This window comes from Heterodontus francisci, chromosome 37 (genome assembly GCF_036365525.1).
Source record: "Heterodontus francisci isolate sHetFra1 chromosome 37, sHetFra1.hap1, whole genome shotgun sequence".
Lineage (NCBI taxonomy): Eukaryota > Metazoa > Chordata > Chondrichthyes > Heterodontiformes > Heterodontidae > Heterodontus > Heterodontus francisci.
In genome coordinates this window covers 16,497,077-16,521,175 of record NC_090407.1, presented here as the reverse complement: position 1 = coordinate 16,521,175, position 24,099 = coordinate 16,497,077, and the positions used below count along the sequence as shown (strand labels likewise).

Below are 24,099 nucleotides of genomic sequence, written 5' to 3'. Positions count from 1 at the left end.
GTGTGCATCTTGTAGATGGTACACACTGGTGCCACAGTGTGCTGGTGGTGGAGGGAATGAATGTTTAAGATGGTGAATGGGGTGCCAATCAAACGGGCTGCTTTGTCCTGGATAGTGTTGAGCTTCCTGAGTGTTGTTGGAGCCGCACTCATCCCCAGGTAAGTGGAAAGTATTCCATCATACTGCTGACTTGTAGATGGTGGACAGGCTTTGAGGAGTCAGGAAGTGAGTTACTCACCATAGAATTCCCAGCCTCAGACCTGATCTTGTAGCCACAGGAGTTATGTGGCTGGTCCAATTAAGTTTTTAGTCACTGGTAACCCTCAGGATGTTAATGGTGGGGGATTCAGTGATGGTAAAGCAGTTGAAATTCAAGGGGAAATGGTTAGATTCTCTTTTGTTGGAGATGGTCATTACCTAGCACTGAATTGTGGCGCAAATATTACTTGCCACTTACCAGCCCAAGCTAGTGTTAAACGAGATGTCTGTTGTACTTTGTATTGTATAAATCACTGTGTCCTATCTTCTTAAATGCAGAAAATGAGCAAGAAGTCGAGCAGTAGAACATTGAGTGACAAAGGACCAGTCTCACAGGAGAAGATAACTGAGAGCAGGTGGGTGTGAGTTGCAGCTTAGCCAGTACAAGGGCCTCTGTGTAGCACTTAACACAATGCCCTGAGCCTGGGGAGAAGCAGCAAGCAGTTGTTAGCTCATTTTCTTCAGTAACAAGCTGCTGGTCTGGGGAGCAAGGACTGTCAAGTTGCTGAGGTGACGATATCTTGATGGGCCACTTTTGCACAGTCTGTCACAGAAGCACATTGAGACCTTTAGGTAGAGTGCCCCACAGAGCACCAACATCATAAAAATAATTACACATCTCAATGTGGTTGGCAAATTAATTCTAAAAGGTTACAGCAAATGCTAGAAATACAGAGGAGATCTGTCAGCAGCTGCAAAGATAAAAATTGGATTAATGCTTTGGATAGAGGCTGCTATTTAGCCCATCTTTTAATGCCATATTAGTGGCACATTGATATGGCACAGGTGACAGCTGCAACAAAGTATACTTGCCAGGTTTGCTAAGCTTGGTGGCTGGGATCTGCTGGGTTTCTGCTGGCATCCTGCTGGAATCGCAGCCTCTGTCTATAAATGCTGATAGACCAACATTGTTCACAATAAGAAAAAAAAGTGCAAATGTAGAAAGCTCAGGGTTCACCTTCAGAGAGGGAATGGCTGACGCAGTAAATTGTCCTTTCATCTCTGGTTCAAATCTAGCTCACCGAGATGGAACTAAAGTCACCTCATTTGCTGCTGGTTGGTGGCTGCAGGTGTCCAAAACTAATTGCTTTTGCACTGTAGGACTAATTTTACAAAATCATGCTCCCAGTGGGGAACATCGCACATCAGGAGCACGTCGTAGGAAATTGCCAGCGGGCGAGGCTCATTGCCAGGATTACGCGTTCATATAATGACCCTTACATCAGTGCAGCCGACAGAAGGAGATCCGTTCTCTGTTATCAGAGGGCGTCATAGAGTCACAAAACTGTTGGTCTGCGAGTTGCCTGTCAGGATAGGGAAGACACTTATATAAATGTAAAAGCATGATGCATTCCTGCACATTCCTGCACTGCCTGCAGCCGTGCCATCAGCCGTCTAGGCTCTAAGCTCTGGAATTCCTTCCCTAAACCTCACCATTTCTCTATCTCTCTCTCCTTTAAGATGCTCCACAAAATCTACCTCTTTGACCACGCTTTTGGTCACCTGTCTTAATGTGTCCTATATGACTGTCAAATTTTGTCGATTCTGCTCCTGTGAAGCACTTGGATATTTGACTATGTCAAAGATGCAAGTTGTTGTTGGTGTTGTGGGGCTCCATGCAAAAGCAGAGCCCAGCATGCCAATGTAGACTGACTGAATGTAAAGGTGAGAAAATGATGCACAGTAACTCTCCTGAAACTGACTGAAATACTGCTTACAAATATGAGGGGCCATGAGTGTTTATCCCTTTGGAGATACAAGCATAGAGTCTTTTAATGGGATTACTTGCAAACGTAGAAACGCAGAATCTGTTAATAGAGACACAAGAACATAGAAGGTAAGTTAACACTTCAGGTGCAAACCCGAAATGTGAACGCCTGCTTTCTCTACAGATGCTGACCGTGGGTTTCCAGCATTTTGTGCTTTTGTTTCAGATTTTCAGCATGTGCAGGATTTTGCTTGTAACCGGAAAAGAGAACCTGTCAATAGGGACACCAGGATGCAGATGTATTAATGGTGACACACACACAGACACACACACACACGCCAGCAAACACTCACACGGGGCAATAACTAATTCCAAAGTTCCACCTACACCTGGTACCCTCTAACACTTCACCCATTTGGCCATTCGTCATGAGTGGGCCCAGTCAGTGAGTGTCATTTGACTCTGTGGGTCGTCGTAGCAAGCGTCTTCCAGAAAGAAGGGAAGAGAATTAGCAAATAAATGCACGCTAAATAAAACACAACAGCAGCGTATGTTAAATACTTGAATGGTTCGCAGGTTTTAATCTGCAGTCTGGAAACTAGCTGAGGATATGCTTGCTGCTCTGATTTTCCTGCCTCACACAGTGGAGTCATAAAAGTATTCTGCAGTGTATCTGTCACAGTCATTTCAAGCTGGGAAATGTGTTGTCACAACAATGCACTTAGCACCTCATGTAGTAATGCTGTCTAGCAGACTGGTCACAGCAGGTAACTCTGTGACATCACCTTATCTAGCAGCACAGAGAACCAGTGCAACTCTGGGGCAGGAATGTATTAAACACATATAAATGGGACCCTAGAACCCAGAGGTAGTATAACACAAGCACTGAATTCTGAACAGGTACATAAACAGAGCTGATAAATTTCACTGCTTATAGCAACTAAGTAAATAATCTGTACTCTATAAAATCCAACAGTGCTAGTTTATATTTTCCCCTCGGGTTTAAGGTCCAGTGTTTTCCATTTTATTTCTGGTGTAAAATAGTAATGCTGCAACAGTAAAAACATCAGTCACCAATTATTGTGACAAATTAAATCGATTGGTCACCACTTTACAAGGCTGCGCAGCACATTTTTTCTGATACCTCATTTCTTGCCAGGGGCAAATACCATTCACAATTACTCACCTGCGGCCACCCGCCCTCCACCCACCTGCACCCCCCCCGCACCCCCACACACATACAAACACACACGCCGCATCCAGAACCATTTGTAGGACCCATTCATCTCCCCAGGTGAGATCAGCTAACCCAGTATAAACAGGGGATGGAGCCTTGGACCCATTCAGGTCAGTTGGAGCCAGGTTCTTACAAGGCTGCACATGCACCAACTGAGTCAAAACTGATTAAAATCTCAGCAAATTACTTGCATTTTCAATTCAATTAGCAAAAATAACCCACGTCCCATATGATGGTGGTTAAGTTGCTTTGGGCAAACGAATCACATTTAAAAGCTGCCAAGGACATGAAGTACTGAACAAGCTAATCATTTCATAGTCAACCGATCCGATGGTGATGCCATTTCGAAGAAGCTTCAAAAAAAATTTCAACCTTAATTTTTGTTTTCCAAGATGGTTTTGAAATGCTCCAATATACAGCTAGCCCCAGGTCCGTGCAGGGTCTGTACCGAATGAGTTAAGCTGTAAAATACAGAGAATAGGCGGATCTTAAAGCGATATTATTACCTCTGAAATTTTTTTTAGTCATCTTTCCTATTCCATCTGTTTCCTCTCCTCTTCTGAAGGTGCTTGATAACATATGATCCCACTTCTACCAGTTTATTTCCTATTGGGATATGGTTCCACTTGTTTCAGTCTCTCTCCTGGTGTGATATGGGTCAAATGTGTCAGCCACTCCTGCTGGGATACAGTTTCACTTGTGTCAGTCACTGTCCTGCTAGGATATGGTTCTACTTACATAGAGAATTATATAGAGTCCACAGCAGAAACACAGGCCATCTGGCTCAACTGATTGATGCAGGCATTTATGATCCATGCAAGCCTATGTGCCAGTCACTCTCCTGCTGGGATATGGTTACACTTTTGCCAGTCACTGTCCAGTACTTCACCAAGTCACCATTCATTCTATTACCATTTCCTTGTTATTTTCCTACACCAGTTTTCATGTGTGAACGAGGCAGTGAGTGTCAACTGGCTATTTGACTGCAGGAGTCATCGTGGCCAAGTCCAATCCTATCCTCTTTCAACATTCATGTGTGAAACTTTCTAGCAAGGGGTCACTGAATAGTATTTAAGAGCAGAAAGGCTGGGTGGCATATTCCCAGCTTGGCACTTGCCCATTCGCAGAAACACAATAGATCATTCCTGTAGCTATCAAATGTTTTGTGTCATGCAGTTTGTATTTTCTGAGCAGGAACACCCAATAACCAGGCCAGTTGTGTTCAGTCACCCACACTCCCATTCCCTGCGGTCCCAGCACAAGGTAAGATGGCTGTGGTTGTTGGAGGCCAACCATCTCAGCCCAGGACATCACAGGGCAGTGTCTTAGGTGCTTCATCAGTGACCTTTCCTCCATCATAAGTTCAGAATTGGGGATGTTCACTGATGGTGTACAGTGTTCAACTCCATTCGCAACACCTCAGATAATGAAGCAGGAACTGGACAACATTCAGGCTGGGGCTGATAATTGGCAAGTAACATTCACACAACACAAGTGCCAAACAATAAGAGAGAATCTAACCACATCCCCATGACAATCAATGGCATTACCATCACTGAATCCCCCACCATCAACATCCTGTGGGTCACCCTTGACCAGAAACTTAACTGGACCAGCCATATAAATACAGTGGCAAAGAGATCAGGTGAGGTGAGAGTGACTGCCCTTGACATCAAGGCAGCATTTGACCGAGTATGGCATCAAGGAGCCCTAGCAAAACTAAGGTCAATGGGAATCAGGGGGAAAACCCTCCACTGGCTGGAGTCATACCTAGCGCAAAGGAAGATGGTTGTGGTTGTTGGAGGTCAATCATCTGAGCCCCAGGACATCACTGCAGGAGTTCCTCAGGGTAGTGTCCTAGGCCCAACCATCTTCAACTGCTTCATCAATGACCTACCTTCAATCATTAGGTCAGAAGTGGGGATGTTCGCTGATGATTGCACAATGTTCAGCACCATTCATGACTCCTCAGATACTGAAGCAATCCGTGTTGAAATGCAGCAAGACCTGGACAATATCCAGGCTTGGGCCGATAAGTGGCAAGTAACATTCGCGCCACACAAGTGCCACGCTATGACCATCTCTAACAAGAGAGAATCTAACCATCTCCCCTTGACATTCAATGGCATTAACATCGCTGAATCCCCCACTATCAACATCCTAGGGGCTACCATTGACCAGAAACTGAACTGGAGTAGCCATATAAATACCGTGGCTACAAGAGCAGGTCAGAGGCTAGGAATCCTGAGGCGAGTAACTCACCTCCTGACTCCCCAAAGCCTGTCCACCATCTACAAGGCACAAGTCAGGAGTGTGATGGAATACTCTCCACTTGCCTGGATGGGTGCAGCTCCAACAACACTCAAGAAGCTCGACACCATCCAGAACAAAGCAGCCATCTTGATTGGCACCCCATCTACAAACATTCACTCCCTCCACCACCGATGCACAGTGGCAGCAGTGTGTACCATCTACAAGATGCACTGCAGCAATGCACCAAGACTCCTTAGACAGCACCTTCCAAACCTGCGACCTCTACCAACTAGAAGGACAAGGGCAGCAAATGCATGGGAACACCACTACCTGCAAGTTCCCCTCCAAGTCACACACCATCCTGACTTGGAACTATATCGCCGTTCCTTCACTGTCGTTGGGTTAAAATCCTGGAACTCCCTTCCTGACAGCACTATGGGTATACCTACCCCAAATGGACTGCAGCGGTTCAAGAAGGCAGCTCACCACCACCTTCTCAAGGGCAATTAGGGATGGGCAATAAATGCTGGCCTAGCCAGCAACGCCCACATCCCTGAATGAATTTAAAAAAAAGATCAGAGGCTAGGTATTCTTTGGTGAGTGCCTCACCTCCTGACTCCCCAAAGCCTTTCCATCATCTATAAGGCACAAGTCAGGAGTGTGATGGAAAACTCTCCATTTGCCTGGACAATTGCAGCTCCAACAACACTCAAGAAAACTCAACACTATCCAGGATAAAGCAGCCACTTGATTGATACCCCATCTACCACCTTAAACATTCACTCCCTCCACCACTGGCACACAGTGGCTGTCGTGTGTACCATCTACAAGATGCACTGTAGCCATTCACCAAGGCTCTTTTGACAGCACACCCCAAATCCACGACTGCTACCACCAAGAAAAACAGGGGCCCTAGCTGCATGGGAACACCACCACCTGCAAGTTCGCCTCCAAGTCACACACACAATTCTAATTTGAATATGTATCAGCTTTCCTTCATCATCACTGGGTAAAAAGCCTAGAATTCCTTACCTGTCAGCACTGTGGGTGTACCTTCACCACATGAGCTGCAGAGGTTGAAGAAGGTGGCTCACCATCACCTTCTCAAGGGCATTTAGTGATGGGCAATAAATGCTGGCCTTGCCAGGATGCCCACATCCCATGAAGGAATATAAAAGGTCTGGCTTTCTTTGCCTTCTCTAGTGTTACTTTCACTCACTGCAGTTCCCAATAAATAAACATTCCTTGTAGGAATGTTCCAGTCATGCTTGGATGATTCAGCCCTCTGATAGACGTCAACATTTTTATGATATTTGGTTATTAATGGGTGAACTATGCTTGGAAAGATTGTTGCTTTATTTACATATGTTTTTCATTTTAAAAAAACACTCCCATCCTGAATCAGAAATCTCAGCAGCAAGCCATATGGAATCTATAAACCCATTTCATCAACCCAGCGACATTCCACCCATTGCTCTGGCACCAATGGCTAAGCCTTCACAGAATTCCTTCTTGTGTGTTCTCCTCATTCAAGTGGCTATTCTTCAGAGGAGAGCCCAGTCAGTATGCAATCCAACCACTGAAGGTGGCATAGCTAAACTCAATCCTTACTTTTCTGCCCTCACTCAACACACACAGACATATGTACACAGCCCTAACATATATACAGTTTTCAGAAGGAAATCACTGGATTGTGGTCAGGACTGGGAACCATTACAAAGTCTCCAGACCTCTCCTCAACACAGGGTGCTCCAACAGTTGCTCAGTCTGAGATAAGATAAATCAGCACAGACCAGGAATTGAACCCAAGACCTTCAGGTCTTTGTAGCTTAGTACTGCATCAAGTGATGCCTTTACCCACAGAGCCAGTGTAGGAAGTCAATTGCAGCATATTTTACAGTTTCAGGTTAATAAAAGTTTGGTAATGGAGCTGCCCAGTGTGGAACTGAGTTGTACTACCCAGGGATTTGCCAAGTCTTATCGCAGATCAGTGCTTGGGTACCAAGCAAACAACTGAGGTGCTAGAAATTCCTTAGTGCTCCTGAACTGGGTGGTGGGGGTTCGGTGTGATGGTGGCAGGGAAATCATCTAGTGCTCACCCTGCCATAGAGGCACATCAGGTGAGAGCAGGGTTAGTTGAATAGGTCACCATCATTCACTAGGTTCTCATTTGAATATTTGCTTGGGTGGGGTATCGATAGGCAGCCAGACCCTGTTGGACTGTGCTCCATTATTAGTCAATACAATCAGAAGAAGAGTGGGGAAGGAGAGAATGAAAGCGGCAGTTGCATTTTCTGCAATCAACCTCATTACCTACTACTGAGACCTGTAGGTAAACCTTACTGCCTATGCACGGACATTGGCAGTTCCACCATCAAGGATCAGTAATTACTGCAGTGAAGCTGTTCCCATTCTGCAGCAACCTTTCTCCCAGTTGTGGTGTAAAGTTTTAAATGGGTAGTGTAATGAGAGCCTGGGGGGTAATTGGTGGTTGCCAGTGAATTGCAGAGCAGCAATTCAATCAACTGCTTCTGATTGTGTCCCGAGCCCCAAGAGCAAAACCCAAAATTGAAATAGCTTTAAACATGCTGCCAGCTGCTTGTTAATCTTTATTTCCTCTGCCATTTTCTCCCCTCCTTTTCTGATTTATGCCCACTTCGTTCCTCGGCTGATATTGTCCCTTGTGGTACATTGTTTAAGTGGCCTGTGGGCCCTGGACCATGAATGTTACTGGTGGCTATCACAACTGAGCCCTGTCCTTTCCTTTCTCGGATGCTGCTGTTACAGAAACTGTCTGAAAGGGTAATGGAAGTAGATTCAATAGTAAATTTCAAAATTGAATTGGATAAATATTTGAAAAGGAAAAATTTGAAGGGCTGCAGGGAAAGAGTAGGGGTTGAGTGGGACTGATTGGACAGATCTTTCGGAGCCATCACAGACACGATAGCCTGAATGGCCTCCTTCTGTCCTGTATGATTCTATGCAGATGTTAGCCACATATTTCCACTTTATAGCAGAGGGTCACTGGATAAGAGATCAGGAACAGGAGCCCTGGTTCGTTTTTCTACCACCCTTATGGAAGGCACATTGAGGCAAATCAAAATGCTTTTGATGCCACCCAAGCTAAGAACTTGGCACAGACCAGAGGTCGAGCCTGAACCCTTCTGGCCTGTCTGACCAGTGTAATACACTGGCTTTACCACCCGAGAAATCAAAGAGCAGATTGCTTCAGCCTAGGGTTGCCAACTCTGGGGTCTCCAGGAATTAACAAATAATTTCCAGGACACTGCTGTGAGTAGTCTTGGAGAAGTCATAGGGGCATTAAAAACTATTGCAGGTTTTTTCATTTTCTTCGAACACTTTTGTTTATTATAAAAATATTGGTGGTGGGAAAAAATGCTGCTTGACTGAGAGTCAATAATTAGTTGATGTTACACTGTGTTACATCTGAAGTCTGTTTACTTTCCGATTGGCATGAGAAAGCAGTGCACCACAAGAATGGACCAATGGGGAGTGGGCTGGTTGGAGGCAGGCGGTCATATTGTGAAGCCTCCAGGAATACGTACAACCAGAGTTGGCAACCCTACTGCAGCCCCTGCACTCCGATTGCTGATTGCATCCTCAAGGTTTCGACTATTTGACAAAAACCACATCAGTCGCCGACTAGGTATTCCACCAGTTCCAACAGAATTCTCTCTGTCTCCAATGTGAACAGAATGAGGTCAGATGCACAGACACAGAAGAGTTCAGCGGCTCTGGCTGGTTCTTTGAAGAGTCGCTTTTGAGCTGCTCCCTGTTGTAATAGTCTTAGTTTTGCCCTTCAGACTACAATATGAAAATGTTTTATCCCTTCTAGGTTTCTCCCCTGAAGGTGATGGTTCTCATTGGGGGACAATTCCAAAGGTCCCACTCCATCCCCTCTCTCCGGCACCCCACACAAGTTTCCACTTGTCATGTGTAAGTCTAGACATTAGTTACTGAAATTGGGAAGGGCCAGGAATTATGGCTAAGCCTGGTCCTGGCCTCCCCCAGCAGGCATCACTGGACAGTGATCAGGAGCAGGAACCCTGACTGATATTTTTTTACTTTGGGGCCAATGAAGCCAACTTGTAGCAGGCCTTGTAGCCACTAGCTAACAGCACAGACCAGGGATCTATCCTGGGGCATACATGGCGTGCCTGGGTCTATATCAAGAGAGTCACTGGCAAAGGAAAAAAGATGTATTTTTATTGAAACAAAATTTAGAGTTTCTTTGGGGTGTGTTGAGCCTCAGAGGTTGCCTGTCTCCAAATGTACAGCCTGTCCCTTCATGGTGCAAATAATAAAGTAAAGCAGGTGTAAGGCCTGAACACCAACCAGCTGGATCTGACGGATGTAATTTGGTTGCTGTGGGCTTAAATGTTAAATCCCTGCTGCTCGGGATGAATGCTTCTCTTCTGACGCAATGCTGAAATAAGAATGTAGCACACTATATGGAGCGGATGCTGCCGCTGAGGTAATGGGAATGCCAGCTGTTTTAACCCCTTCCCGACTGTACGCTGCCAGGTCAAACTAACGAGTTGAGTCAAATTCGAATGTTTCAGCCAAGAACCAAAATACAATGTGTTTGATAGTTTTCCCCTTTTTAAAAGTGGAACAAGCAGGCATTCTGTGATGGGATTGCACCACTTTTCACATGAGAGACCTTGCATGGACTGGCACCAGAACCCCAGCAAGTTTCTCCACTTCCCCGACAACCCCTCCACCTCTACTACAATGGAGACCTTCTTCAACCAACTGCCATACAATGTTCAGGAAAATATTCTTTGTTTCTTTTAGCCAGTTGTCTTCCATATTCCCTCCCTTCCTCTCCTGAATATGTTGACTCTCTCTCTGGACACAGTTTCACCACTGTTTCGCTGCAGTGGCTTCACTGTTGAGTCTCACTGCGATGGTTTCACTGTTGAGTCTCGCCGCAGTGGTTTCACTGTTGAGTCTCGCCGCAGTGGCTTCACTGTTGAGTCTCGCCGCAGTGGCTTCACTGTTGAGTCTCGCCGCAGTGGTTTCACTGTTGAGTCTCGCCGCAGTGGTTTCACTGTTGAGTCTCGCTGCAGTGGCTTCACTGTTGAGTCTCACTGCGATGGTTTCACTGTTGAGTCTCGCCGCAGTGGTTTCACTGTTGAGTCTCGCTGCAGTGGCTTCACTGTTGAGTCTCGCCGCAGTGGCTTCACTGTTGAGTCTCGCCGCAGTGGTTTCACTGTTGAGTCTCGCTGCAGTGGCTTCACTGTTGAGTCTCACTGCGATGGTTTCACTGTTGAGTCTCACCGCAGTGGTTTCACTGTTGAGTCTCGCTGCAGTGGCTTCACTGTTGAGTCTCACTGCGATGGTTTCACTGTTGAGTCTCGCCGCAGTGGCTTCACTGTTGAGTCTCACTGCGATGGTTTCACTGTTGAGTCTCACTGCGATGGTTTCACAGTTGAGTCTCGCCGCAGTGGGTTCACTGTTGAGTCTCGCCACAGTGGGTTCACTGTTGAGTCTCACTGCGATGGTTTCACAGTTGAGTCTCGCCGCAGTGGCTTCACTGTTGAGTCTCACTGCGATGGTTTCACAGTTGAGTCTCGCCGCAGTGGGTTCACTGTTGAGTCTCACTGCGATGGTTTCACTGTTGAGTCTCACTGCGATGGTTTCACTGTTGAGTCTCGCCGCAGTGGGTTCACTGTTGATTCTCGCCGCAGTGGGTTCACTGTTGAGTCTCGCCGCAGTGGGTTCACTGTTGAATCTCGCCGCAGTGGGTTCACTGTTGAGTCTCGCCGCAGTGGGTTCACTGTTGAGTCTCGCCGCAGTGGGTTCACTGTTGAGTCTCGCTGCAGTGGCTTCACTGTTGAGTCTCACTGCGATGGTTTCACAGTTGAGTCTCGCCGCAGTGGGTTCACTGTTGAGTCTCGCTGTAGTGGTTTCACTGTTGAGTCTCACTGCGATGGTTTCACAGTTGAGTCTCGCTGCAGTGGCTTCACTGTTGAGTCTCGCCGCAGTGGGTTCACTGTTGAGTCTCACTGCGATGGTTTCACAGTTGAGTCTCACTGCGATGGTTTCACTGTTGAGTCTCGCTGCAGTGGCTTCACTGTTGAGTCTCGCTGCAGTGGCTTCACTGTTGAGTCTCACTGCGATGGTTTCACAGTTGAGTCTCGCCGCAGTGGGTTCACTGTTGAGTCTCGCCGCAGTGGTTTCACTGTTGAGTCTCGCTGTCGTGGTTTCACTGTTGTGTCTCACTGCGATGGTTTCACAGTTGAGTCTCGCCGCAGTGGGTTCACTGTTGAGTCTCGCCGCAGTGGGTTCACTGTTGAGTCTCACTGCGATGGTTTCACAGTTGAGTCTCGCCGCAGTGGGTTCACTGTTGAGTCTCGCTGCGATGGTTTCACAGTTGAGTCTCGCCGTAGTGGGTTCACTGTTGAGTCTCGCCGCAGTGGGTTCACTGTTGAGTCTCACTGCGATGGTTTCACAGTTGAGTCTCGCTGCAGTGGGTTCACTGTTGAGTCTCACTGCGATGATTTCACCTTTTACTCTCTGTACACATTTCATCAGTGACTTTCATTGTGATTGTTTTACTGTTGACTGCCTCTGAACATGGTTACACCATTGACTCTTGTTGCAATGGTTTCACTGTTGATTCTTGCTGGATGTGGTCCTATGAGCGTTGGGCATCCCCAGCTACCTTGCCCACTCAGCAGGTAACAGCTGTGTCAGCCCAGTGATTGAGTATCATCAGGCCATTCGACCATGATGGGGGCAGCACAGCCAAATTCAACTCTGAACTCACTTGTCCTACGCTCCAGCGTTACTGGATAATGATTGAGAGCAGGGACCCAAATGAGGGTGAGTAATGGAACAAAGTAACACAGTGAGGGTGCATTACGCTGCAAAGGTGAGTGACACAGTGAGAGTGAATGACACCGAGTGAGTAATGCAGAGAGGGTGCATCATGGAGTGAAGGTGAGTGATGCAGTGAGTGAGTGACATAGCAAGGGTACATCATGCAAAGAGGGTGCATCACACTGCAAGGGTGAGAGACACAGTGAGTGAGTGACACAGTGAGGGTGCATCATGCAGCAAGGGCGAATAACGTATGAGTGTCAGTAATGCAGCAAGGGTAACTCAGTGAGGGTGAGTGGTGCAGCAAGGGTGTCTGATGCAGAGAGGGGGAGTGACGCATTGGGGCTAAGTGACACGAGGGTAAGTGACTTCTTTTCATGGGGGCGTATATCCCTTTAAACGCTTCTCTCTATTACAACACTGCCTCCCACACACAGCATCATGAGAGGGTTGAGTCCATGCCTTCACTCTATGTATTTGTCTAATGGTTGAAAAAGAACAAAATAAAATATTGATACGTTGACATGGCAACCTACCTGCTGTCGTAGTTTGTAAGACCGTCTTAGTGATGGAGAGAATAAAAATCCTTGTGCATCTTTAAGTAGAAAGCAAGTGAAGGATTTGGTTTTCAACTGAGATGAGTCTTCACCTGACAGGCCAGTGACCTTGGAGGGTGTAGATTTGTTTGATCTTTACTGCACTATTGAACTGGCTGACAACAGGATATAGATATGTGAATTGTGAGTAATACTAACACTGTTGTCAGCTAATATGCAGATGGTGCAATGCAGAAGACTCAGGCTGCAGTTCCACTGCTACTTTTGGGTCTTTTAAAACCACTTCACCCTAGATTATATCACTGCTACAGTCCAAAAGTGGCAGACTAGTAAGCACATTAAAGCTATGAAGGGCGAGGCCCTTTCAGGAGGCTGTTACCTTGGATTGACTTCGCATTGAGTGCAACATAACTCCAGTCAAAGGATAAATGCTGCAGGGGTTGTGCTTGACAGCAAGAGTGCAGTCAGAGAGTGCGGTCTAACATAAAGGGCCCAACGCCAGCAAAATAAGGAGAGACCAGAATAAAGACAGAACCTGTAATTGTGTAACACTGTGCCGAAAGCGATGCGGTAATTTAGATTTGTGTGAGGGTGAAGTGGGTGATTGTGTGTTGATAGCCTGTTTTACATTACTCCCCAGTTTTAGTTCTATTGATTCCCATTAACGCTGCAAAATTTTAAGCATTGTAGGATCCAAAGTCTTCTTTCTGGTATTTTATGGTGATTCTTTTAAGCAGTTTTCACCAATTTCTCCTCTCCGTAACTTGCGCTGTATTTTCTGTTTCTTTGAATGCAATTTTTTTGGCCTCAGAATAAGTTACATTAAAATTGAAAAGCTTTCATGATTTCATTTCTTAAATATGCTGCATTTACTGGGCATAAACGATGGCTTGATGGCTTCAAACTTTAATTTTCTTGCTTAAAAAGGGAATATATGGGGCAGAATAAAATTCTGCCATCGGAGGCAGGGGAGCAAGCAAAATGGCATGGGGCACCATTCCCGACATTGTCTGGGCCCTATGCCATTTTGCAGTTTGTAGGCGAATGTGGCAGAGAGAGAGGGGCAGAGGTGTGAGAAGGGTCAGCTGTGAAAATAGAAAGTTTACGTCATAGAAAGCGGCCACTTGGCCCATCGTATCTATGCCGGCCGAAAAACGATCCACACAGTCTAATCCCACCTTCTAGCATTTGGTCTGTAGCCCTGCAGATTACGGCACTTGAGGTGTATATCCAGACTCCTTTTGAATGAGTTGAGGGTTTCTGCCTCAACTATCCTTACCGGCAGGCTGTTCCAGACCCCCACCATCTTCTGAGTGAAAACATTTTTCCTCATCTCCAAATTTTTTTTCTGTATCATGTCTGAGAGTGAGAGAGATATACAAAAGGGCTCTCCAAATATGGGAACAGTAGAGTTGAGAATTTTAGGTGCCGATATTTACTGTGGTGGGCTTTCCAAGCAGAGAGTTCTGGTTGGGAAACCTGGAAGTCTGGGTTTCCCCAAACGCCATGAAGTTTTAACTCCACAGCATGTGTGCTTTTTTTTAACAGGTTCCCCACCGGGAGGTCAGCTTGCTTGACAGGCCTGGGTCCCTTTTGGGCAGGAAACACTCCAGAAGGGGCCATTGCCCAGTAACAAGTAGATTTCCTGCTCCTTGGGGTAGAGATCACAATGAGGGGGTTGGACATAGTGTGGTCTGGAGTCTTGACGGGTGATTGTAGAGATTCAGAGAGATTTCTTAGGGGAGATGGAAGATGGGAGATCGGGGTGGACGGAGTGGGGGGGGTGGGGAGGTGGTCAGTCACCAGGGGGTGTTGGTCCAAGTGGATTTTGTTGGGGGAGGAAGGCAGCAGTCCTCCCCTCCCTTTAGGTACCAGGTTTCTTGAGGCCTGAGAAACCCAGCCAGCCAGTGTTAAAGCTGGAACGGCGATAAAATCTGAGATTCACAGCCTCATAAAGATATTTAAATGACCAACCCACCTTCCTTGAGCGGACTGGTCACCCACCCACCCTCCCCAATCCCACCACCATTATAACTGGAAGCAAGTGGGTGAGAGGCAGATTGGGTTCAAATTTGATTTTTTTTACATTTTAACATCTCACTCAACCCAAATCCAACCATTTTTGGGGGTAATATTACTCCCATAGAATGGATATCCATCACTATTATTCTTTCCTCTCTATATCCCTTGTGTTTTTGTGTATATGTTTAGATTAGATTAGAGATACAGCACTGAAACAGGCCCTTCGGCCCACCGAGTCTGTGCCGAACATCAACCACCCATTTATACTAATCCTACACTAATCCCATATTCCTACCAAACATCCCCACCTGTCCCTATATTTCCCTACCACCTACCTATACTAGTGACAATTTATAATGGCCAATTTACCTATCAACCTGCAAGTCTTTTGGCTTGTGGGAGGAAACCAGAGCACCCGGAGAAAACCCACGCAGACACAGGGAGAACTTGCAAACTCCACACAGGTATGTAAAGGTAAAGGTAGTATCATCCAATTTATCCATACCAGGCATTTAATCACAGAAAAAGGCAACCTAAACTCTGAATTGATGTTTAATTATTTCTACACAGATTGCAGACAGTTTATGGGGTTCATAACCTAATGCATTCCTTCCCGAGCCCATGTAATAACAAGCAACGGTTTGGCTATGATACCGCCACAACCATATAGCCATTCGTATTAGGAGCAGAAGTAGGCCATTCAGCCCATCGAGTCTGCTCCGCCATTTAATAAGATCATGGCTGATTTGTTTCTGTCTCAAATTCCACACTCCCATCTACCCCCGATAATCTTTGATTCCTTTACCTAAATCTATCTACCTCCGCCTTAAAAATATTCAATGACTCCGCCTCCACCACCTTCTGAGGCAGAGAATTCCAAGGTCGCACAACCCTCTGAAAGAAAAAAATTCTCCTCATCTCTGTGTTAAAAGGGTGACCCCTAATTTTAAAACAGTGCCCCCTAATTCTGGACTCACCCACAAGAGGGAACATCCTCTCCACATCCACCTTGTCAAGACCGTTCAGGATCTTACATACTTCAATCAAGTCTCCCCTCACTCTTCCAAACTCCAGTGAAAACAAGCCCAGTCTGTCCAACCTTTCCTCATAAGACAACCCGCTCATTCCAGGTATCAATCTACTAAACCTCCTCTGAACCGTCTCCATCGCATTCACATCCTTAAATAAGGAGACCAAAACTGCACACAATATTTGAGATGTGGTCTCACCAATGCCCTGTATAACATTCTTACTTTTATTTTCAATTCCTCTCATAATAAAGGATAGCATTCCATTTTATTACTTTATTACTTGCTGTACCTGCATACTAACCTTTTGTGACTCATGCACTAGAACACCTAGATCCCTCTGCACCTCAGAATTCTGCAGTCGTTCCCCATTTAAGAAATACTCTGCTTTTTTATTCTTCCTGCCAAAGTAAACAACTTCACATTTTCCCACATTGTACTCCATCTGCTAGATTTTTGCCTATTCACTCAACCTATCTAAATCAGTCTGCAACTTCCTTATGTCCTCTTCACAACATACTTTCCTACCTATCTTTGTGTCATCTGCAAATTTAGCTACCATGCCATTGCTCCCCTCATCTAAGTCATTGATATAAATTGTAAAAAGTTGAGGCCCCAGCATAGACCCCCGTGGGACTCTACACGTCACTTCCTGCCAATCAGAAAAGGACCCATTTATGCATACTGTCTGTTTTCTGCCAGCCAGCCAATCTTCTATCCATGCTAATCCATGAGCTCTTACTTTGCACAATAACCCTTTTATGTGGCACTTGTCAAATGCCTTCTGGAAATCCAAGTACAGTACGTCAACGGGCTCCCTTTATCCACAGCGTATGTTAATCCTTCAAAGGACTCCAATAAATTGGTTAAACACGATTTCCCTTTCACAAAACCATGCTGGCTATTCCCGATTACCTTGAGTTTTTTTGAAGTGCCCAGCTATAGCTTCCTTAATGATCGATTCCAACACCTTCCCCTCGACAGACATCAAGCTAGCTGCCCTATGGTTACCTGTTTTCTGCCTCCCCCCCTTCTTATATATTTGTATTCTTTCTTTTGGGCCTCCTTATCTCGAGAGACAATGGATACGCGCCTGGAGGTGGTCAGTGGTTTGTGAAGCAGCGCCTGGAGTGGCTATAAAGGCCAATTCTGGAGTGACAGGCTCTTCCACAGGTGCTGCAGAGAAATTTGTTTGTCGGGGCTGTTGCACAGTTGGCTCTCCCCTTGCGCCTCTGTCTTTTTTCCTGCCAACTACTAAGTCTCTTCGACTCGCCACAATTTAGCCCTGCCTTTATGGCTGCCCGCCAGCTCTGGCGAATGCTGGCAACTGACTCCCACGACTTGTGATCAATGTCACACGATTTCATGTCGCGTTTGCAGACGTCTTTATAACGGAGACATGGACGGCCGGTGGGTCTGATACCAGTGGCGAGCTCGCTGTACAATGTGTCTTTGGAGATCCTGCCATCTTCCATGCGGCTCACATGGCCAAGCCATCTCAAGCGCCGCTGACTCAGTAGTGTGTATAAGCTGGGGGTGTTGGCCGCTTCAAGGACTTCTGTGTTGGAGATATAGTCCTGCCACCTGATGCCAAGTATTCTCCGAAGGCAGCGAAGATGGAATGAATTGAGACGTCGCTCTTGGCTGGCATACGTTGTCCAGGCCTCGCTGCCGTAGAGCAAGGTACTGAGGACACAGGCCTGATACACTCGGACTTTTGTGTTCCGTGTCATATATTTGTATATATTTATATATTTGCCATTTTACCAAGTAGCCTTCCAGGAATTGGCTAACTTGCTGGAGGGCTGCTACTGCCATGGAATCAGACCCCAACAAGAGTCCTAAGCCTTGATTTCCTGATCATAATGTCAATAGAAAACTACTCAAAACGAATAGTTTACTGTCATGGATTATCAGCAGAAAATCCCTTCCGGTACCTGCAGGAGAGGAGGGGAGAGGATTGAAGGGGTTTTGTTTTAAAATGTAAAACTAATGTTAATTATTTTCTGCAAAGGATATCGACTGCCCAGCAGTGAGTCTCAGACACTCCCTTCTGTTAATACTCTGGAACCAAACAGAACTTCCTTTCAGGGCTCTTTAGATGTCTGCGATTGAATTATCGCCTTGTAACACACCGCAGCCAAATTTTACTCCATACTTATTGATTGTTCTCTCCCTAATAAATTAAATCAAGTGCCTTCTACAAAACATGCCCCTAACCATGTAACAACTATCCTATAGAGCGCAACATACCACGTGAGGTTCACACTGCTGTCAGTAGTCTGATACGGTCATTGAAGGCTGGGACTGTGAAGACATTTGTCTGTGTATTTCCACGTGAATTAAATTACATATTTTTAAAATTTAGACCAATATTAAGTAATCCCCATCCACAAATGGCTCTGTTCTGCCTTCAGTACATGGAATGGGCCTGCAGATAGAGTAGTGGAGGCAAAAATCTTGAAATCAATAAAGAACAAAGTGGATGCTGCAATTGGGGAAGTCTTCGGGCCATTCTGGATGGATGAACTAAGATGGGCTGGATGGTTTTCCTCTCCTGTTATTGTCTTATGGAATCATCCGTGGAGCCCTGACAGCTACCTAGCTGTAAAATGTATATTTGGACATTGAGTGATAACAGGGTTAACCTCCCCTTCCTCCACCCCACCCTTTGCAGTCAAATAGCCTGCCCAACCAATTGCTGTCCATGGGAAGAATGGTCAATTGACCAAGAATTACCAGGAACCCATCAGATCTTGACCCCAGGCAAGCGTCAACACATTCAGGGGCAGATTGGAAGGACAAAATACAGTGTTACCACGGAGAGGACAGGTAAAGGAAATATGCTGGCTAGTCACTTGTATGTTGTTTTTCTTTTCAGATCTGATGTAAGTATCAAATTGGGTGGAAAATCAAAGAAGGTGCTGAATACCACAGATCGGCAGATCGTGAGACCAGGTAAGAGAGGAGGTTCAACCTGTTTGGAACCAGAATGGCAAGCAGGAGCCCCAAAATGCTGCAGCACAGGTGGCGAGATTAATCCCAAAATTAGTTCAGCGCAGCAGTTGTCCCCTCCCTAAGCAGGATCAGCCCGGTCTGTTCCACACCTGTAACTAGATCAAGATTTAAATTAAATTCAAATCAAAGTGAAATATAGTGACGGCATAGAGAGAGAAGGTTTTTATTCTGTTTTGTAGAAAAAGAAAATTTGCACTTATATAGCGCCTTTCACAACCTCTGGACATCCCTCAACCAGCATCACTAAAAAAAAGGTTATATGGTCATTATCTCATTGTTGTTTGTGGGAGCAAATTGGTTGCAACATTTCCTATATTCCAATAATGACCACACTTCAAAAGTACTTAATTGGCTGTGAAGCACTTTGGGACATCCTGAGGTTGTGAAAATCACTATATTATGCAAGTTCTTTCTTTCATTGTTGTAATGTAGAACACTGTTGTTCAATTTGTAGTTTGCAAGCGAGGTGGTACAGTGGGCATGGTGCATATAATCCAATACACATGGCACACTCTGAGCTGGCATTGCATGGAGTGCTGATTAGCATTTCCAGAACTTAAAAAGTTGCCTGGACTGTCAACACAAAACAGTGAAGGAAATCACATTGGACAGCTAAACCTACTCTGTACTCAAGTCAGAGCTTGTCAGCATCCCAATCCTGACTCCCTGCATTATTTCTTTGTTGTTGTACCAGCATAGCACCAGTGGTTACGATTATTAAATAATATCTTTTTCTTAAAACCAGATTTCAGCCCACCTGTTGTGTAGTGACTAATGTTGATCTCAATACTTCATGTCAGATTAGAAACTCAAAGCATAGGGAATGCTGGGGCTGAGTGCTCAGTATGAAGCAAGGCTTCATTCACCAGCTTTACATCACGCACTCCTGAACACTCAGCCCACAGCTCACAGGTCGGACAGAGAGAAATGATCTTTTATGTGGTTTAGACCAAAGCGTCGGCCTTGATTCAGTAGGAAGCACTCTCTCACCTCTGAGTCAGCATGTTGTGGATTCAGGTTCCACTCCAGAGACCTGGGCACAAAATATAGGCTGGCATGCCCAGGGTTGAAGGTGTGCTGCACAGTTGGAGGTGCCATCTTTCAGATGAGATGTTAAACCGAGGGCCCTGTCTGCCTTCTCAGGTGGAAGTAGAAGATCCTCTTTCGAAGAAGAGCAGAGGCGTTCTCTCCCGTGTCCTGGTCAATATTTACCCCTCAACCAACATCACAGAAAACTGAAATAAAAGCAAAGTACTACGGATGCTGGAAATTTAAAATAAAAACAGAGAAACAGAGTTAATGTTTCAGGTCGATGACCTTTCATGATGAAATGTTGCCAGGCCTGCTGAGTATTTCCAGCACTTTCTGTTTTTATCAGTAAAAACTGATTATCTGGTCATTATCATATTGCTATTTGTGGGATCTTGCTGTGTGCAAATTGGCTGCTGTGTTTCCTACATTACAACAGTGGCTACATTTCAAAACTAATTGGCTGTAAAGCACTTTGTGATGTTCTGAGGTTGGGAAATGTGCTATATAAATGCAAGTCATTTTCTCTATTTTTCTACTGGGCTGCTGTTTTCTTGTAAGCTCAATTTTCCTCTTTTTCTAAATTATGTCTTTCAAGACATGATAAAATGACCTTTTGTACAGGTTTTTGATTCAGCTGTAAAAATATTTTTGCCGCACAGCAAGCACACACACTGTGACTTGTCTGATTCTTCAAAAGATCAATATTATGCTTAATTTGGAGACATTCCCACCCAGAAAGTGTCAAATTTTGCTGGGTACAGTTCCACAGGCGTCAGCAGCCTTCCACTACCCAACCCAACTTCCCATTCCTCCCGTGAACCTGTGACAGCGATAGATTTTTGTTAGGTGAAGGTACCAAGAGATATGCTGGCACAGACATGATGGGCCAAATGGTCTGCTTCTGTGCCACAAATTTCCTCTGTTTTTATATTGAGCTGAGATGGGGAGATGGGAAAATAGAGTTGAGGTGCAGATCTAATTGAATGGCGGAACAGGCTGAATGGCCTCCTCCTTTTCCTACTGTTTCTAGACATTGAGTGTCAGGAGGCTGGCTGTTTGTCATTACAAATGAGCAGAATCCTGTCATCATTTCAACATCAATGCACACCTTCTCACCAGGATCACAAGAGAGATCAGGAGAACGCTGGTTGATTTTGCTGCCTAGCCCAGGGGCATTATTACATCCCAAATAATATCACCACAGACTTGAAATTAAAGCGAGACCTCTCTGGTTTATATGAACCAATATCACACCAGATAGTACACTTACTCACCCAGCCACCAGCAGAGTGTGCCTACTACAGGATTAATAAAGGACCCTTGTGCTGAGCTTCCAACAAATATTATTCTGTTACATCCTAAAAGGGACAGGAGTCAGCATCAAAGGATGAGACGACCTGCATTAGACCACACTCCCAAGCCACACTGATCAGATGCTCCCAGGTTTTATCCCTGATCTGTGTTGAGTTATCTGGGGCCACAGTAGTGTTGCTACATTTGGCCTCCTTCCCCCAAGAATAGCAAGGGAAAAGCAGGCATGGTTCCTACTCCTGACCCCTATCCTGTGACTCCTACAGTGAGTATCAACAACAACAATTTGTATTTATATAGTGCCTTTAAAGAAGTAAAACACCCACAAGGTGTTTCACAGGAGCAACTATCAAACAAAATTTGACATCGAGCCACTTAAGGAGATACTAGCACAGGTGACCAAAAGCTTGGTCAAAGAGATAGGTTATAATGAGTGTATTAAAGATGGGGATAGAGATAGAGAGATTTAGGGAGGGAAATTCAGAGCTTAGGGCTTTGGTAGCTGAAGGCATAGCTGCTGTGTTTTGAAAATCGGGGATGCTCAAGAGGCCAGAAATGGAGGAGAGCAGAGATCTTATCAGGGCAGGACAGGTCCACAGTGAGTAGTTTGCCACATTTAGTTGTGTGAAGACATATCTGATTCTTCTGTAAGACTCACACTAAAAAACTGCCCACTTGGATAGGGTATGGGACACTACTGTCAGTGCCCGTGGAACTGTATACCTCAGTAGGACCCTGCCTTTGGGGAATGGGAGAAGTAAACTGGGGGGAACAAATAAAGTTAAAATGATAAAAATTAAAAATGTGCATATCTAATTTCAGGTGACTATATTATCATGGTGAAGGACGTGACAGCTCCTCCTTTCCTGGGTCGCACTCTCTCACCTGCTTTCATTCTCCTGAAGATTATACCACAGAAAGGAAACAAAAAGGGTAGCAGAAAGGAGCACCACAAGGTGCCCAACAACTAATGATATTCCTGAAGACCATTACGTCCAAGGAAGTTTAAACAATAATATCAGTGTATTATTTTTGTCCTGCACCCCTTTGATCTCCTAGAGAGACCCCTCTTCTTTGATCTTTTCCTTCTCCCTTGATATCATCATTTCATGTTGCACTCTCACAGTCAGCAGAGAGAGGAGACTCTCATCCCATTAGTCTGGGTCAGAGTCGAGTCCAGTTCTGAGAAGTGAAAGGGAATGTGCGAAACCACAGTAAACACCCAGTCCCAAAATAGTCTGGTCTATAATTGGGACCAACAAATGCACAGAAAGAAAAGTCCCTGTTGTAAGCGGAGGTGTCTTTTTCAGAACAGATTTGTACCAGAACAGAGTAGAGGTTTTTTTTATACTCTGTTTACTTCAGTTAATTAAGGTATAAATATTTTATTTAAATCTCTATTTAATAAATCATGTGTTTGAATGTTTTCACTTCCCTTAAAACTGCAAGAGTCTGTAAGCTTTCAATGCAGCTGCTGGTGGGAAAGGCTTTCTGTCTCATCGAGAGGTTAGTGTTGTGAAGCAGACAGGATGGTCAGATCTGAAGAGAGATTGGGCAGCGAACACTTTCTGTAAAAAAAAAAGTTAAATAATGTACTTTAAGTGGCCTGCTTGACCATCGGAATGTACAACTTCTCCAATGTTTTAGTTAGTGTGTAACTGTGCCATGCACAACAGGTTCACTCCCTAGCCTACGTCGAGTTAGCAGATTTCAGCTGGACTGGTTATAGAGGAGCTATAATTTGCCTCACTGCCCCAGGTAGGGAGAAACAAAGCTGCCCTACTCTTGACCATTATCCAGTAACTATAGACACTAGATGAAGATAGGAGCAAGCTCGCCTGTGAGTCACCCACAGTCAAATGCCCTGCTACTTAAGAATTATTACTCAGATGATCTGCCAGATTGACCTCCAAACTGTGACCCTTCCTTTTTGCAGAGAAGTGCAGGGCTATGGGGAGAGAGCAAGAGAATGGGACTAACTGGAGCATTCTTACAAAGAGTCGGCACAGGCATGATGGTCCAAATGGCCTCCTATACTGTATGATTGTATGCAGTGGATAAAATTAAGGGGAATTTTAAAAATTACCACAGTGCAATCATTAGCCTGTTAAGGATCCATATTGGGGGGAATTTGTGACAGGATTGGTGAAGTCTGGAATGCTCCAAACATGCCTTTCTAGGTGACTTGCTTCTTTGGCCTCTGGTATTTCTTAACCGTTCCTTTTTTCTCTCTCTCCCTCTTCTTTATCTGTTTTTTTTCTGTCCCCAAATTCCTCTTCCAGCACTGTTTATTCTTGTGGTATTTCAGCTAGCTGAGTGACCTGCTTTCTTTTTATTTACTGTGACTATTGTCTTCCCATTCTTAATCAGTGTTTGATCCAGCCCACAGTCAACCCGTGCGCTTCTGCTTCTCGATCTACAGCAACCCTGCCCCTCCCCTACCATCCCAACCATGGCTACTCCTCCCTCCTCCAACATCCCCTGCCAGTTCCTCTGGACCCAATGATCTAGGCCCATAATTATTTATTTTGACCTTCAGTTGGAAACTCTCAGTGTTCCATCATTAGTTCAACATGTCATTTTAATTCTCTCGAGATGGTTCATTTTTTCTGTACTGGTTGAAATTTATAAACCATTTGGGAGAAAATGCTTTGATGCATGAAACAGTGGTTTACAGATCATCTGCACAGTGCCTTGTGTGCTGGGAATCCTGGTTCAAGCTGTTTCTAAGAGCAACATTCAGACTTGAGTGAGCCTCTAATCTGTCCCAAGTTACTGATCTCAATTGGGTCACCAGCAGCATCAAATGGAGAGGAGGTTACCTCT

The 24,099-nt window shown here is 45.2% G+C and overlaps 1 protein-coding gene across 5 annotated transcripts in view; it reads left to right on the top strand.

Moving 5' to 3' along the window:
- LOC137352084 (MORN repeat-containing protein 1-like) overlaps window positions 1-22,682 on the top strand; it is a 171,695-nt gene extending 149,013 nt beyond the window's left edge. For 2 of the 5 annotated variants that reach the window (XM_068017165.1, XM_068017164.1), the window contains 3 exons: window positions 538-614; window positions 18,794-18,870; window positions 22,096-22,682. In XM_068017165.1, the coding sequence (XP_067873266.1) occupies window positions 538-614; window positions 18,794-18,870; window positions 22,096-22,244 (303 nt within the window). In that variant the 3' untranslated portion in view covers window positions 22,245-22,682. Of the gene's footprint in view, window positions 1-537; window positions 615-18,793; window positions 18,873-22,095 lie in introns of those variants that run through there. The other 3 variants (XR_010969634.1, XR_010969633.1, XM_068017168.1) reach the window with 3 other exon arrangements.
- Window positions 22,683-24,099: the final 1,417 nt, after the last annotated feature.